General features: G+C 41.0%; 1 protein-coding gene across 39 annotated transcripts in view; it reads left to right on the plus strand.

The window, feature by feature from the left end:
* Positions 1–16,430, plus strand: part of Bbx (BBX high mobility group box domain containing) — a 247,692-nt gene extending 231,262 nt beyond the window's left edge. For 34 of the 39 annotated variants that reach the window (XM_087576273.1, XM_087576286.1, XM_087576274.1 and 31 more), the window contains 3 exon segments: positions 4,748–4,945; positions 6,776–6,959; positions 10,617–16,430. In XM_087576273.1, coding sequence (XP_087432399.1) covers positions 4,748–4,945; positions 6,776–6,959; positions 10,617–10,704 — 470 coding nt within the window. In that variant the 3' untranslated portion in view covers positions 10,705–16,430. 39 annotated transcript variants of the gene reach the window in all.
* Positions 16,431–16,642: the final 212 nt, after the last annotated feature.

Here is a 16,642-nt window from a genome sequence, read left to right on the forward strand (position 1 = left end):
TAGGAAGACATGGAGTGAAACCATGGTACAAAGTTCTTTTAGAATGTGTCAGAGAGAAGGGGGAGATTGTCCATGGTTTAGAATTGGCAAGATTTTTCTTGTTAACTGACAAGACCTACTGTAGCCACTGTTTGTCTTTCCATGGAATGCAGTTACTAAAGATTTCTAATTCCACAATGGTGGCGTGATGATAGTACTTAGTGACACTTTTCTTTAGTACTCATGAGGGCTTTTCTTTTTGTGTTTTCAATTTTGATTGTAACCCCATTGAATTAAGGAGGATTATCAGCCCCAAACACCTGATTTAAAAAAAAAAAGAAAGTCAACTAAACCATAAAGACAGAAGAAACCAAAATTCTCTCTACTTAATTCTCTCTTACTTTGTCCATTGCTGTTTCATTTTTCCAAGCAGATCTGTCAACTTTTGTTGTAATCCCAGCATCCTAGAGACTAAGGTAGGAGGGGTTGCCTTGAACTTTAGGGCAGCCTGGACTATGTAATAAGTGCCAAGCCAGCCAGAGTTGTGTCTTTGCAATATGTAACATAGTTCCAGGTGTTTGTACAGGGAGATCTTTAGATGGGATCTGTACACCCCGCCTACCTGGATCTTTCCCTAAGTTTGGAACTGTTGTTCTGTAACTCCAGCAAAGTCTCCTAGGATCATAGATCTGGCTCCTTCTTCCCATTCTCTTTTCATTCGGCTTCTGACTTGTTTTAGATCTTGGGAGACCAACTGAAGGCAATGAGATTTCAAATACAGCCATAATGATTTCAATGCAACTGAATTTCCCAGTTGGGATGTAAATTCCTGATTCTAGTAGCCTCCTGGGGTGCAGGCCAAGTACAGCACTGTTTTCCCAAAGAATGTGCTGCACATTTGGGGAGTAGTTAGGAAAAGAAGGCAGCCTCCTACTGCGAGGCCCTAATGTGGCTCCAGGAGTGAGCCGGCACCATCACCCTCAGATGATCCACTCCACGTGTGCTACAGTTACTGTCGAGGGTGAAAATTTCCCTGTGGACTTGTTCTACTGTGCTTGAGGAGCTTTGTGTGTTCAATTAAAAGCCTAAAGAGAAAAGACTAATGTGCTTTTGGATGGCAAAGACTTTCTTTTCTCACACATCTGCTTGTTTGAATGGGGGCAGAGGGGCTTGATTTCCTCCAGGGCTGTTTGATTGTGTGCCCGAATGCCCTGCCTCTCACTTTTTGTTTTAGTTGGTATGGCTGAAGACTCTTTTGTCGTAGATGCCTATGTATTTGACGCACCCTTACCTTCCCCACTTCTTTTATCTTAGGAGATTGTCCCTGAGGGGTGAACCTTAACACAAGCCACTACACATGGCTGTATTTTCTAGATTTAATCTCAGGATAAAGTGTGGGGCAAGCAAGACCCTTAACTCTACAATCTGCAGCTCTCTAACACAGTCTTGGCTCTTATTCCACACCTTTGTCAAATCTCAGTGATCTGCGGGGTCTGTGTTTACTTCTAGATCTGATAATAGGTTTAGGTGAAATAATAGTAGTAGGAGTAGTAGTAGTAGTAGTAGTAATAATAGTAATAACAATAATAATAATAATAGGGTTAGCTGTATAAATTCACTCTGTGGTGCCCACACAGAGTTCCCATGGAACTATATTACACATTGCTTTTCACCTAGTCTGTAACTTGTTGCTACTTTGCTTTCTCCTAATAGGCTAACTTCTAGAACTTGACTGTTGCTGCTGCTCTTTCTTTGACTTCCCCCTCCTGTCTGCATGTGGACCTGAATTCTCCTCCAATACCCCATCCTGTAGCAGCCATGCCTTTGGTCTCTAATGTGTCTCTACGGGCTCATCTGGAGAGACTTTACAAAGAGCAATGCTGAGTAGAATGCAATTGCCTCAGGGCTCACCTGTGAAAATCAATTACAACAGTGCTAATCCACTAGCATCCCTCCCACTTGACCCTGGAGCTGACAAAGATGCTTATTTTTCTCAACACCATTATTTTCTACAAAACCATTATTGTAGGCTATGTGGCAAAAACCAGCCTTTTAGGTCTGAGTGTCTTTAGAGTTATTCCAGGCCAGTTCACATTCTTACATAGAGACCCATGGTCCCACAGCTAGGAAACTGCAGCTCAAGAGGAGAATCCTTGTGTGTGTAGCTGGTTTCTCTGAAATCCTTTTGTCTCTGGAAGTCGGATGATGTTTTACAAACTGCGTGGCCTTACCCTCGCCTCTTTTCCCCACACAATTTTCTTTTCACCTTTTCACCGTGCTTTCCCCTTCTTACCAGTTTTGGATTTTTTTCTTTTGACAAATAGAAGGGGAAATTCGTATGTTTTGGGGGTTCCCCACCTGTAAAGCGGCAGTGATATCAGAGAAGTGAGCAGAGCTCCCTCCTGAGTGACAGGTAAGGGATAAACAGAGCTGAAGCTTATGGAGTGCAACAGGCATTGTTTGATGTTCATTGTAAACCCAGGTTCTGCTTCTCTCAACTCGTCTGAGGCTCTGAGTTTTAAGGCTGTATAGTCATTAAACTTCTTTGAATTATTTCTAACTGAATTGTAGAAATTTTTTATTAGAGCTTTTATATTTAAAGAATTTACATATATACTCGTACTGGCCCATGCTAAGCTAAGAAGCAAAGAACCGTCCTCTGAGCCTGAGCACCATGATGAGAGCTCTACGAGGCCTCTTTTCTGATTGTGGATTCCGAACTTGAAGCAGTGCTTAGAAGCGTGCTTACCAGGAGTTTTGAGGCAGTGCTGTTAAATCGGTAATTGCTGCCTTAAGCCTGTCCCCACACAGCCATTTGTGTTGCAGGATTGAGATATTGATACAAGTCCATACTCTATTATAGTGGAATTGTAGTAATTTTCGTATGTGTTTGGAGTGTGAATCAACTTCTTCATTTTGGATATCTAAGATTTCCAGGGCAAAACAAAATCTCAATAATTTGTAGTCCTCCTTTTACAAGGCTATATCTAAAATCACTATAGAGCTAGATTAAAATTTTCATTTAGACTTACAGGAGTATTTATATCAGCAAGCAAGTTTCACACAAGAGCTATTCTTACTGGATTTTTCTTTTGCTCTTTTTATACTGTACATATACTTTGGGGTTTGTTTGTTTGGTTGGTTGGTTGGTTTTTTAAGACAGAGTTTCTCTTGGTGTTCTAAAACTTACTCTGTAGATCAGGCTGACCTCAACCTCAAAAATTCACCTGCCTCTGCCTCCCAAGTGCTGGGATTAAAGGTGTGTACCACTACTCCCAGCTTTTATATGTAAGGAATGCTTAACGAAGTGCCTACCTTCGAACTTGTCATTTAATTTATACTCATTGTTTGATTTTCTTGGACTTTGTCATGTCAGATCTTGATTTCCTGACCTAGTCTTCCCTTTTCTTTGTCAAAAATGATTTCTGTGCCTACCATGAGGAGATTGAGTGACCACTAAAATTGATAGGAGAGTGCTTAACATTTTTTGTGCGTGAAACCTTGGACCAGCCTCTGGCATTGTAAAAAGAAGTCCCAATCATGAAACCTGGTTGCTTTTACTTTATAAACCTCTTTATTTTATGTGTATGGGTGTTTTACCTCCTTGTGTAAGGATTTTACCTGCATGCATATCTGTGCATTACATGTGTGCCTAGTGTTCACCAAGGCCCAAAGACAGGATTGAGTTCCAGGATTGGAGTATTGAGGGTTATTATTTGCCACGTGGGTGCTGGGAATCAAACCAAGGTCCTCAGGAAGAACAGCCATTGAGCTTAGGGCTGGGCTATAGCATATTTACTACACGGTAATTACATAGTCCTTTTTTGATTTCAAAATAAGGGGGTGGGAAGGAGGAATACATAAGGAAGTTAGTGTGCAAGACAAGTATTCCCATTTAATCGAAACCAAGGAATTAAACTTTAATGGCCTGTACCTTCCTAACTATCAATGTGAGTCACTGAGAATCCAGTCCTCTGTTATTAAATGATTTATTGGTTTTGCAATTACAGTGCCAAAACCTAGTCTCTCCATGAACTGTGCTTCATTCAATTATCTCATTAAGCTTGTTCACTCTGTCCTAGAATTCAGACTTTCATTTGCATGCTGACCTGACCAATGTTTATCTTATCCTTACTTGATAAGTCAGTATACATGAGAAAAGTTTAAGCCTCACAATTTCCTCTTCTACTCAGTCCAGCCTGGTACTTAAAGGTAAATGTCTCAGCTATAAATGTGAATTTAGGAAGTGCATAATTAATCTCTGTGTCTTCAAACAAGAAAGTACTGTTAGGACCCTACCCAACTGAACTGGTCCAGAAGATCTCAGAAAGGTGACCTGATCACACCCAGACCTTGTGATCACTTAGGGTACAGGTGGGAGGTTTACATACATTAATACCTCCACCTACCAGATCAAACTCTCTACCAGATCTAAAGATAATTAAAATCGAGTGAGGGAGCTGGGGGTGGAGGTCACTGGTGGGTACAGGCCACTGATGAAATGTTTACTGATCATAACATGATATCGTCCTTCACAGCATAAAAGAGGCATAAGAGGATGTGTTTGAAACCTCTACAAGTTTAAGAAAAATATAAATAAGTAGTAAACAAACTATGGGAATGTTTCATTTCTTTTTCTTTTCCTTTGTATCAATGTTTTGAAAACTCTTGAGTGTAAATTTCCCATTCAGATGGGCCAGGCATGCAGAAACCTATCTTTTCCAGAATTATGCTGATGTCGTGTGTAACTGTGTTTCTCCCATTTCAGCCATATTTTCAGAAGATAAAAACACCACAGAGCCTGCTTATAAAGTTAAAAATGCCCTATCCATTCCCAACACTCCAGAGCCAACAGCAATGCAAGAACCTTTGGTGGGCAGCCAAAAGAGAAAAGCAAGGAAAACCAAGATCACACACCTTGTCAGGACTGCAGATGGCCGAGTCTCACCAGCAGGAGGTACACTGGGTAAGAAGCAAGATCTGTAGGTCAAGGTTGTGAGAGCCAGCAAATGTCCACCATGGCAGCACTGGCTTCCAAGTGACTGTAAGCAAAGTGTCACTTCTCAATGAAGACCTGGTGCGCTTTGAAACTTCCTCCTTCACACATCCCCTATTTCATGCCCTGAAGCCATGGCTGTCTCTCCAAGTGTGTCTCTGAAAGTGTCTAGAGAGAGAGGAAAGGCAATCTTAAGGGTTGTTGGCCCTTTTCATCAGAATGCCCCAAAACAGTCTTGAGTAAATTCCAGACGAGCCTAGACTTTCAAAGCTACTAGATGGATCTGGGTGAGTTCATGGTGTTCTATTCACGTCACTACAAGCCAGATTATTAGATATTCAAGGCAATGAATTAGAGACCTAAAAATATATTCAGCATTTTCTATAGTACTGATTCAAGCCACTAGGGGAGCCTGAGAATGTGTCTGCATTTCTTATTTTTCTGATCTAAACAGACAGTAAAATTACCCACTTTCTTTCTTAGCTATGATCTATTCCTTGTTTCTGGTGGTTTCTTTAACAGTAGAACTTTCTGAAAGGCTCAAGGTTAAACGGTAGGATAATGGCTGAACATCCCCTGGAAATCTTGGGGTGTTAGCTAGGCATGGTGATCTGTGTTGCTGCTTCCCAGCAGGCATAGCCTTCCATTTGATGTGGTCTGGGCGAATATCAGTCCTCTCAGAGACGCACTTCTTGCTGAATTGGAAGGAGAGGACAGTTTATTAATTTTGCCCTTTTCTTTGTCTGTGGTTTTAAATGATTGTTAGAACCAGACAGATTGGGACTCCTCGTTCTACTGTCATGTCAGAGGGGAGACTTTGAAGAGGTGGGGTTCTGTGAGTGGGAGGTCAGTGTGAAGACTAATGTCTCCCTGTTGCTCCGGCTGGTCCACTCCTCACTTTCTAATCTATATTCTGATCTGTGACTTTCATTTTGTTTCTTTATTTCACATATATTCACTTGTATATTAAAATAGTAGGTGCCATAACAATGTTCTTAATCATGTATGTGATATGATTTGATCATGTTTAACTCTCATTACTCTGTCTTCTCCCCTGACTGGCCCCCTTTTCCCAAATAGTCTTTCTACTTTGTGTGTGTAACTTTCATTTTATAGATTGTTATGTCCTTATTCATTTGTGTCTTCATTCATTCTCATTTGTAGGAAAAAAAGAGGAATGCTAGGAAAGAACTTCCCTTTTATATAGGAAAGCACTATACCACTTTTATGGCTTAATTAAAACAGCATATCTTTTGTTGGTTTTCTATATTTAAATATTATTTAAAATTCTGTCTCTCCTACACTGTTTGCATAACAGGGAAAGCACTCTCTCCCTTTGTCTTTTCGTGGGTACTGGAAAGTCCTTTGGATTTGTGTCATGAGGGCTTTGGAATGAAGTGACCAGTGGGCACTCAGCAGGTCTGACATCTCTTGTTTAGTGCATTCATCCTGTTAGATTACATGCGACCCAGAGCCCACATTACTGTGACAGTATCACCACCACACAAGGCTCTCGGGTTTTATTTTGGTTACAACTCATCCCAACACTGAACCGGCTCTTGGACTGTGAATAAAACATACTTTCTCTCCAGTTAGTTTTAGGGTAGGGTCCACAGTTACCATTGAGCTTAATAATAGTGCTTGTTACCTTGGAGAGAGAGACTCTGTATAATCCTTGCTACTTGAAGGTGGCAGACAGACATGGACAGGAAAAACAGCTCTCTACACTGTCTGTCACAGTGCTTCCCCAGTATCCTTCTCTGAACGGTCCTCCTGTGATGGATTTCTCTTCTGCCTCAGATGACAAACCAAAGGAGCAGCTGCAGAGGCGTCTCCCCAAAGTCCCCGAGACATTCTGCGGTGATAATTGCTCACACACTACGGTTGAGGAGCCACGGAGCAGTACTCCAGAAATGCCTGCTGTGTCTGCATTCTTTAGTCTCGCTGCACTGGCTGAGGTTGCAGCCATGGAGAATGTGCACAGGTGAGTGAGTGATCAAATATGTGTGGAGGAAGCAGTGTGGAGACCAGCTGACCGTTCCAGAACTGATTGGCATGGCATGTAATGTTCCGGGTTTCCTACTGAATTCAAGGGCATGGTTATTTATACGAGCAGACGTGTGAATTAACAGTGTGGGAAACATTAGCGAACATGGCAACTAAGTATTTCATCTGAAGATCATGGCATCCTGCGGCTAAACTTTATTCCCATGCAATTCCTGGGATTCTCTAAGTGTTCTGGAGTTAGATCTTGAAGGAGGTGTCGGGGAACAGTACAATACCCTGAGCATGATGCCTGCCCTCTCTTACTCCTAGCACTTGTTTTGTATGAGTTGGGAGTGGTTGTACTTGTTAATTTTCTGTTGCTCCATAACTCTATAAATAAAGCAACTTAAGAAAGAAAGGGTCTATTTGAGCTTGTAGTTCCAGAGGGTAAGAGTCCACCATGGTGGGAAGCCATGGCAAGAAGCAGCAGACATAGTGGCAGGAGCAGGTAGCTGAGAGCTCAGTGTCAACCCAGAGTACAAAGCAGAGAGGAAACAGGAAGTGGGGGAAAGACACATACTTCTTCCAGCCAGGCTTCATCTCTCAGAGGTGGGTCCCATGACCTCCCCAAACACCACCCTCTCTGCACTAAGTGCTCAAATATCCAAGCACAGGGAAACATTTTTCATTTAAATGACCACAGTTGCACTTACCTCATGGAGATGTTCTATGAGTGATGGCGAGTGATTACCGAGAGGTAAGAAGGATTTTGTTGGTAGCTATGACAGTATCCCACCAAAACACTGTGAGTTCATCGTAAGGTCCATCTTGACATCTGACTCATGGGACACAGATTCCCATTATTTTTCCTCAACTTTCTGATCTGCAACTCAGTTTTCTTACCTTAAGTTGACCATGACGATATCCCCAAAGAATCACAAGCTACAACAAGGATCTGACCAGATCAATCATGAGACTTTTTTGGACTCAATGAAGTTCCCAAAGAAAGCATATTAAGTTCTATCTTCTGCTACTCAGGGAATCCTTTGGGAAAGAAAGGACTTTTTTTTTTTTTTTTTGGTTCATTTTTCCGGAGCTGGGGACCGAACCCAGGGCCTTGCGCTTCCTAGGTAAGCACTCTACCACTGAGCTAAATCCCCAGCCCCGAAAGGACTTTTTAAGAACACAGGTTTTTTACTGTTTTATTCAAAGTGGATTCCCCACTAAAGAGTAACTTTATTTATTAGACTTTCAGTTGAGTACAAAGTCTTTGAAAGCCCAGCACACCACTCTTACCTCCTGAAGGCCCAGGGAGCAGCTTTGTCTCCTCCTGTTAGCTGTCTCCTCCCTTTACCTGTTAATAAAGTTAATATAATAATGGTGGCCCCTCAATGCAGCCTCCAGAGGTCTCCAGGAATTCTCATTTCTTTTCACTAGCACAGGCAACCTCCACTAGGGAGTAAGTACTGGCAGACAGTGTTGGGATCTGCTAATGCTGCTAATGCTACTGCTGGGATTTGCACACTCAGTGAGAATCATAGTAAAGGCCTCAGAAAAGGCCACAGTGCCCTCACTGATGCAACCTTCTCTTCTACTGTGATTGCATCATTGTCTGGTCAGCTAGCTCTAGCAACAGCAAAGCACCCAAGCAAGCCTTTCTTCTCTCAGCAAACCTGCTCCCTGCTCTCCACAGCCATGCTGTGCACTCGTGAATTCTGACTCTGTCCCTGCTAGGCCATACTTGGCTTAGTACAGGTGAATTGCTGTTCCTTTCTAGCCCTTGTGTTTAGTCCCGTTCTCTCAGACACCCTCCTGCTGCCACAGTTGCATGCCTCATGAGACCTTTGTGAGACCAGATGCACATTGGGTTGTAATTATATCTGCTGATAGTTCATCTCTTTTTGATACATGTTGAAAACAAAACATTGCTTGTGTGCGTGCGTGCGTGCATGCGTGTGTGTGTGTGTGTGTGTGTGTGTGTGTGTGTGTGTGTGTGCATGTGTGTGTGTCCCAGCTTAGGTGGCTTCTGTTCTAGCAGTAGGTGAATGGATGAGGTGCGTGGCTCCCTAACTGTGTAGGGATAGAAAGATACTATGTGTAAGACTTTCCTGTGGCCTCCCATTAGAAAGAACAGCATCAGTTACTACAGTTACGCCACTAGCCTAACAAATGCTAGTGTTCTTTCTCTTTTCCTTGTTTCCTTTTTTTCCCTTTCCCAGTATTTCCTAAAATTTTTAAGTACACATAACAATAAAGGTTGTAAACCAGCATTTTAAATTCGTTTTTCTCAAATAAACTGCTAAACATATTGGAAAGTTAGTATTTAACAGCAACCATGCATGAATGAACAAATTAATAGAAATTTGATCCTAGTATGTTTTCTGTTTCTAAGATCTTTAATATCTTGCATACCTGTAGTATTCTATGTAACATAGTTACTTTTCTTTTTTGCCCCCTTAGAGAAATGTGGGTATAATTATTAAGTGGGTGTTGCTACGTTTTAAAACCACCACTTTGTCCTGTGTGTTCTGAACTTTATTGGAAGATAAAACCCAAGGAAACACTACTGTCATTTCAGCTGTTTTCAGTCTTGTGTTATGCACCGTAGGCCAGGGCAGGAATAGCTCAGTGTGCTTGTCTGGTCACAGCATGTTGTTGGTTCACCCCTGCCTTCTTAGGGTCAAAAACTTGGCTGAAATTGCCAAAAATTTTAAATAGGACTTTCAAAACTCTCTCTCTCTCTCTCTCTCTCTCTCTCTCATATGTGTGTGTGTATGTATGTATGTATGTATTACTACTAGATATACAGAATTGTGAAAAATCATCCGTGTTTTGGCACAGATTCAACACAAGAGATAGAATCCTCCATGGATTCTCCTGTTGTGTCAGGAATGTTTCCTCTGTGTATTATACTGATTTTGGTCCAAGTATTGGGCTGGATATTCTTGCCACTTAAAACTCAGTATCACTACTTGATTTCTTCACTGATGGTCTTGCTCCTGTACTCATGAGACATTGTATGGAAGTCCACAGTGCCTCATGTTTATTTTTGTTCTTTTTATTGTTAAAAAAGAAACCCCTTTGTTTGGGTCTCAGTCTATCTTTCTCTTCAGGAGAACTGGAGTTTTAAATTAAGTGTATTATCCATCTTAAGAAGTGAACCTGGGTATTTCCAACCAAATTAGGAAAGTTTCCTCTTTGGGCACATTGAACATAGGAAATTGTCATTTAAAATATCCATGTGTCAAGAGAAAGGTGTTACCATAGAACATCACTCTTGGCTGAAAGTTGTTCATGTCTTAAGCAGCTGCTTAAGAATACTGTGGGAGTGTGGGTATTTCAGTTTTTTGGGTTTTGTTTGTTTATTGTTTGGTTTTTGGTTTTTTTAATCTCTACATAGTGGAAGGCCTTGCTTTGTAGGGCAACAAGAGAATGCATTGTTAAGAGGTTAGCAGGGGGAACACATGACTTAAGGAAAGGAAAAGGAAGGCCCAAAAAGTAAAGCTCTAAGGACAAATCCAGTTTTAATTAAATGACTTAAGTAGCAATTAATTACTATTGAGTGGGAAAACGGAAAGTTCCTGTCACTCATTGGTCCTTGCCTATCTCAGATTATATGCCCTCAGTAAGTGACATTTTTCCTTTTGTTTTACAGAGGTCAGAGGTCAACTCAACTCACCCATGATGGACAGCCAAAAGAAATGCCGCAGGCTCCTGTACTTATTTCTTGCGCTGACCAGTGACGCGCCCTTTAATTGTAAAACATTGTGCTTTACCTTCTACCCTAGCCTTGTCTTTACCAGGGATGCTAGCGAGTCCATGTGGTGGGAAGTACAGACTGCAGACAAGGGCCTGTTGCCCCACACGGCCCAGAATCACTTGAAGCAGAACTTAGCATTCTGGGCCCATTTGTTGTTTCAGAAGCCACAGTTTCTGAGGGCAGTGTTCCTGTGTGATACTGAGCAAAAGCAGAGGGACCCGCACCTTTGCTTTGCGTGGAGGAAGGCTTTTGATGGTGACCAGTGGTGACTCGGTAAAAGGCTGCCTTCGCTGTAGCTCATCCAGCATCTCTTTTACCAGCCAGAGAGTGGGAAACTAGTTTCATATATTACCTAGTTCTTCTTTCAAAACAAACAAGAAAACCCTGACGCACTGCACTAGTTATTATTAGATATTCTTAGTCTTTTGTACATGAAGATTTAAGTTCTAAGATGGTTTATATAATAGGTTATACCTACATTTATATTGTAGAATAAATATTAAAAAGCCTGTACCAGAGACTCCCAAGCAGCACGGGCAGGCAGACGTACCATTGTTAGCGGTGTATGCTCGGCCTCATGGTCCATATATTCTGCACTTTTATATTTGCCACCAGAGTGGTAGTGGTAGTTTGCTGGCAGAGAGAGAGAGAGAGAGAGAGAGAGAGAGAGAGAGAGAGAGAGAGAGAGAGAGAGAGAGAAGAGGAGAGAGGAGGAGAAAGGAGATATTAATTGAGAAAGAGAATATTACAGTTCTTACAATCTGAATTTTTTTCTTAGCCTTGAGTGACCAAGAAGAATTTGCTTGGGGCAAATTGTGGCAAATATTTTCCCAGACAGGGGAAGCATCCTGCAGATTACAGATTACTGATGTTTCCATGCCTTGAGGATTCTTTTATTTTTACACGGGGGTCTAAGTGACCAATGGATCGTTCATATAAACAAACAAAAAAAAAACAGACAAAAATATTATTCAGAAGTGACCTTAGTATTACTTCATTATTCTAACCACATTGAAGATGCTCACTTCATATGGACTTGGAGCTTCAGACCTTTTACATCCATCACAGACAGACCGGATGGGTTGTGATTGCTGTGCATGGCCTAATAGGCACTGCAGGCTTTAGGAGCCATTTGGAGTTTGTATCGTTGAGGGAGTATTGAGTAAACGAGGGGGGAGGTGTGTCTGAAGTGCGCCTCTCAGTCAGATCCACCTACAAGTTTCTGTTTCCTTTTTATGTTTTGTTGCTTTTAAGCATAAAGCCAACCATATGCCAGTGCCAAGTGGATTAACTGGCTTACAACATTCAACATATTGACTTAACCACCTGATGTTCACAGTATCTTGTTTCCTAGCAACAGATGCTAAGTAATACATCAAAATTAATCTGAGGCTACAGATTTTACAGGGTATTTGTTCCATAGCACAAAGTATTTCCCCACTCTTGCATCACAGCACAAACTACCAAATTTTGATTTTTTTTTTTTTTTAGATCCCAGCAATAATTTTTAATAGTTTTCAAACTGGTGGAATTTTGATAGTGCTAGCTGGAGTTTGAAGCTTTTGAATTAGATCTCTAAATGGTGACAGTTTACATGGTTTTATCTAGCTTTCTTATTTATACTTGACTGAATTGTAATTTTTTTCTAATTGTAATCTGACCTAATAGCCATATAAAATGACTCTGTTAGTACTGTCTAGGCCTAGCTTCTCACGGTTGTAGATATTCAGTTCCGGTGCTGGAAAATATGTACAACAATACTAACAGGATTGAAAAAGATGGAGGTTTGTTTTGTTTGTTGTTTTTCCAAAGCAGGTAGGGAGGACAGCAAAGTATTAGAATTATGTCCTCAAACGTTATGTTCGTTGGGGAGGAAGGAAGCAGGACTTAGTAACAGTTAATCAGTAGGCGGAGCTTAACCCCATTCACAGAGAGAGAAATCAAGTGACAGCCCCAGGTCTTAGCGTACTATTTTTACTATGATAACTGTTTTAATAATATTTTCTAAATTTCAAAACATAAAACCGAATGATTGGAAATTGGTGGGTCCTCACGTTGGTGGCTGTTGGAGTTTTGGACCACTTGCTAGCAGTGATTTAAACATGATAATTAGCTAACCCCCTCCAAAAAAAATAATAACAAAAATAGAAAACCAACAATTGCATTGGTGCAGAACATGCATCTTGACAATGGTACTAACTTGTTATTCTCTAGAACACATTAGAATAGATCTATTTTTGCCAGAGCACCCTCCCTCCGTCCTCCAATACATTTCACTAGAGTCCTTTAAGAGATTGCTGTATATTCCTGAGACCTTTTTTAAAAAAAAAAAAAAAGAAGAAGAAGAAGAAGAAGCAAATGAGATAACTTTTTTCTACGTGGTTAATATCTTACCTGGTCTGCTTTTCCTAAACCCCAGTGGCTTTTACTTTAGTCGGGGTGGGAATGGGAGGGACTTACTGGATATGACTGTTTTCAGATTCTTTAAAAACAAACCTTTTTTAGAAATGCTTAATTTTTAAGCGGTTAGGCACTGAGAGTAGCAGAAATCCTGCAAAGCTTTATAGTTCTCTGAGTGAGGTCTTGATTTCAGTAGCTGTGCTTATGCCCCGGATCTGCTGGAGAGGGGTGTTGGTATTTTCAGGTAACATTTGTTAGCACAAATCTTTCGGTCCGTTACACTGTTCTTCACCCTATCCGTGTCGTCATCTTCATTTCGTCTCTCTTTCTGGAAACTGATGTTGCTGTGTCGCTCTGACGTGTCCTCGTGATCTGCTGGCAAGCACCATCTACACTAATATTCGTCTCACGGCGAATAGCCTCAAGCAAACAAGTTGTTGCACCTTATGTATATCTCAAGCAAACCAAAATGCAGTGTTCTGCTTTGTTCTGTTCTAAATCACTGTAGCATATCTTTCTGAAACCATTTTTGCATTTAGTTGAAATTGTCAATATTTATGCTTTTAACCTTCATTTCTGGATTCAAACCTGTATATAAAACTTTTGAAAGTCATCCTTGCCCTTCTCTGCAGGGCTGGAAGTGGAAGGGTCTGCCTCAGGTGCAGACGTAGTACTCTTCCAGGTTTCTTTAGCCCTTTATTTATTTTAGGTATTGTGGTATTTCCAATGTAATTTTGAAGTATCTAGAGTATATTATAGTAACTAAATCTGCAGCTCTGAAGCTGAGTGAAAGAAAAATACTGTAAGGTGTCCTTCAAGTTCTGTTTGGGTACTGTAAACGTCCCACAGCCACGTCGGAAGCTACAGGTTCTTGTCCCCAAATTAGGTTAGTCTCAGATGGTGAATCAAAACTCTAAATTCATTCAGCCCCTTCTTGAGTGATGATGTGATCCTGGCAGCCTCTTCCCCACAAGTGTCAGGGACAGTTTTATCAGATGTTGCCTGGAAGCCATACTGAATAGTTCCCACACGATCATTGTTGTGCTACTTCCGGTCCTTACACTCACTAGAGAAGAATGATGGCAGCACTGTGAGTGGAAAGGAGCAAGGAGCATCTGCACCGTCGGGGGTGGAGCCTGGCATGTTGAATCCCTTGTTTTCTTACTAAGTCAGATGCTTTGCTAAGTCAGAAAAAATGTGTCTGCACTCTGCAGTCTTTGGCTCAGTAAACTACCAAGCACATTATAAATTGCTATGGAACAGACATTAGCTGAAAACTGAATAACGTGTTTTGTTTATAGGGTGGGGTGGGGAATACTGCATAACTCTGTTCAAAGCTTGGCATTTGATGTTAATGTGAAGCAGTAGGACCATGCTGCCTGCTAAACTACTGTATGCATCCTAAGTGTTCTGAAGACCAGCAGCTGGAGGCTGCAGGACAGCAGCCATTCAAGAGAGGAGAAGCACCACTGGCTTATCAGGGGAGAGGAAGAGAATCAGAGGCGGCCCAGAGTCACCATGTGTAAGGGCAGTGTTGGGGTGGACATGATGCTGTTGAGAACCACCTTTGATTGCACTGCTCCACGGAGCCCTCAGATAAGGCCAATCCTCATGGGCTACCTCGGCTTTCAAGTCAGTTTCAGTCTGTCTTTCGCCTCTGCTTTCAGTGCCACGATTTTCCACTGCAGTGTTCCGACTTCACAAAACCGACTTCTCCAGAGAGAACAACGCCTTGCGGTGATGGGCAGTAGGAGCAAGTGCTTATCACATTTGACCTGTAGAAGTGTTTGGAGTGACAGCTAGATGGAAATGGATTTAGCTTCTCCCCACACATCCTTATTTTGCACTTTATGCAAAGTGTACTAATTGCTAATTAGATGTCATTTCTGTTTATACAGGCATTCCCAAAGAGTTAGACTGGACTTGGTTTTGAGTTTGGGGATTGTTAAAGTCTTACTTAGATTAACTAACAACATGTGTGTAATGAAAACGAAAGCATCTGTGTAGTTCATGGAACCGTGTGTCTGATGAAGCGTCAGGGTTTGATGGACTACTTTGCTTGTGTTTGGAAGTGATAGCTAAGTTGGTTATACTCCATGCCGAGTGACTGTCCTTTTTCCTTGGGGACATCGTTACCTTCTTACATTTCAGAACAAAGAAGCAACAAGTAAATGACAGATGTTTGACTTCTTTGTATATCTGCACCTATCTGTGCTACCCTTTCCTTCAAATATATAAATACACATTTATGAGGGAGGAAAAGGTTCCTCTTTTGACCAAATTTTATATGTGGTGGTGTGATTTTTACTGATAAATTCACAGGAGGAACTTTGTAGTCAAAAGTTCTGTGGCTACTGTTTTGTTTTGCTTTGTTCTTTTTTGACTTTTTTGGTTTTTTGTTTTGTTGTTGTTGTTTTTTATTTTTTTCTTTCTTGGCATCCAGTGGTCAAACTGATCATGCCTTCAAATTTATTTTCATGCACAGAACTAGTTTTTGTGAACATTATTACTACTTCCAAAGATTTTTCTGATAACTTGGGCCAGAACTGGTGACTGAGTAACAAGGGTCTGATTGAATGCCTCCAAACCCACCCACAACAGGAATCTTACCTCACAAGCTCTTACCTGAATCATAGAGAAACTCATGCTCCATGCAATGTCACTGACTTCTCTGTTGCTCGCCAGAAGGTGTTTGCTTGCTCGCTCTTGTCTCCTGACACCTCACATCAGTGCCTGGGCTCTCAGAGCAGCAGAACCTGGGGTCTGGAAGGCTGGGGACCTTGAGCTAAGCAAGTGTTCAGCCACATTTTCATGTCATTCGCACTAACAAGCCTCTGGCTCTCAGGAATTTGTCAAAAGGTTGATGAAACCTCCTGAGGTTCCACACACCAGGTTATAAACTGGTTCTCATAGGTTTGAACTGCTTACATACATGTCATAAATTAACCATAGCTTCATTTGACCCCAGGTCTTAAGTCTGTTGACAGTTTTAGCATGACTGATTCGCTCATTTTATTTTTTTTTTTATTTTGCTTTGGAAATTGACTTGGTTCTCTTTAGAGTTGGTGTAAACATGCCATGTAATAAATGATTTCCAGTTAATGGTACAACAGAATTATTGCTTTCTTAGATGTATGTGTAGTAAAAGTCAATATACACATTTATATAATTTCTTCAAAATCTTATACCTAATTTGATATTTCTAAAAATTGCACATGTAAGTCATGTGTATAACATGCTAAAGTACTTTAACTGTGATCTTAAAACTGAATAAAATATTTAATAAAAATTTGAAATATTTTAAAGATATTATTCAAATACATTTCTTTATGTTCTCACTACCAACTATAGAATATGTGCCTTCAGTGTTATCACGTCCACTAAAAACAGTAGAGAAAATAATAAAGGACTCTTCAAGCATTTCAGAATATCAGTTAATGGTTTCACCTTACACTGTTCACCTGAGACTGACCATTTTCTGAGGAGAATTGATTGCTTTCCCTTAATGTAGAGGGTGGAAA

This window comes from Rattus norvegicus, chromosome 11 (assembly GCF_021556685.1).
Source record: "Rattus norvegicus strain SHRSP/BbbUtx chromosome 11, alternate assembly SHRSP_T2T, whole genome shotgun sequence".
Classification (NCBI taxonomy): Eukaryota; Metazoa; Chordata; class Mammalia; order Rodentia; family Muridae; genus Rattus; species Rattus norvegicus.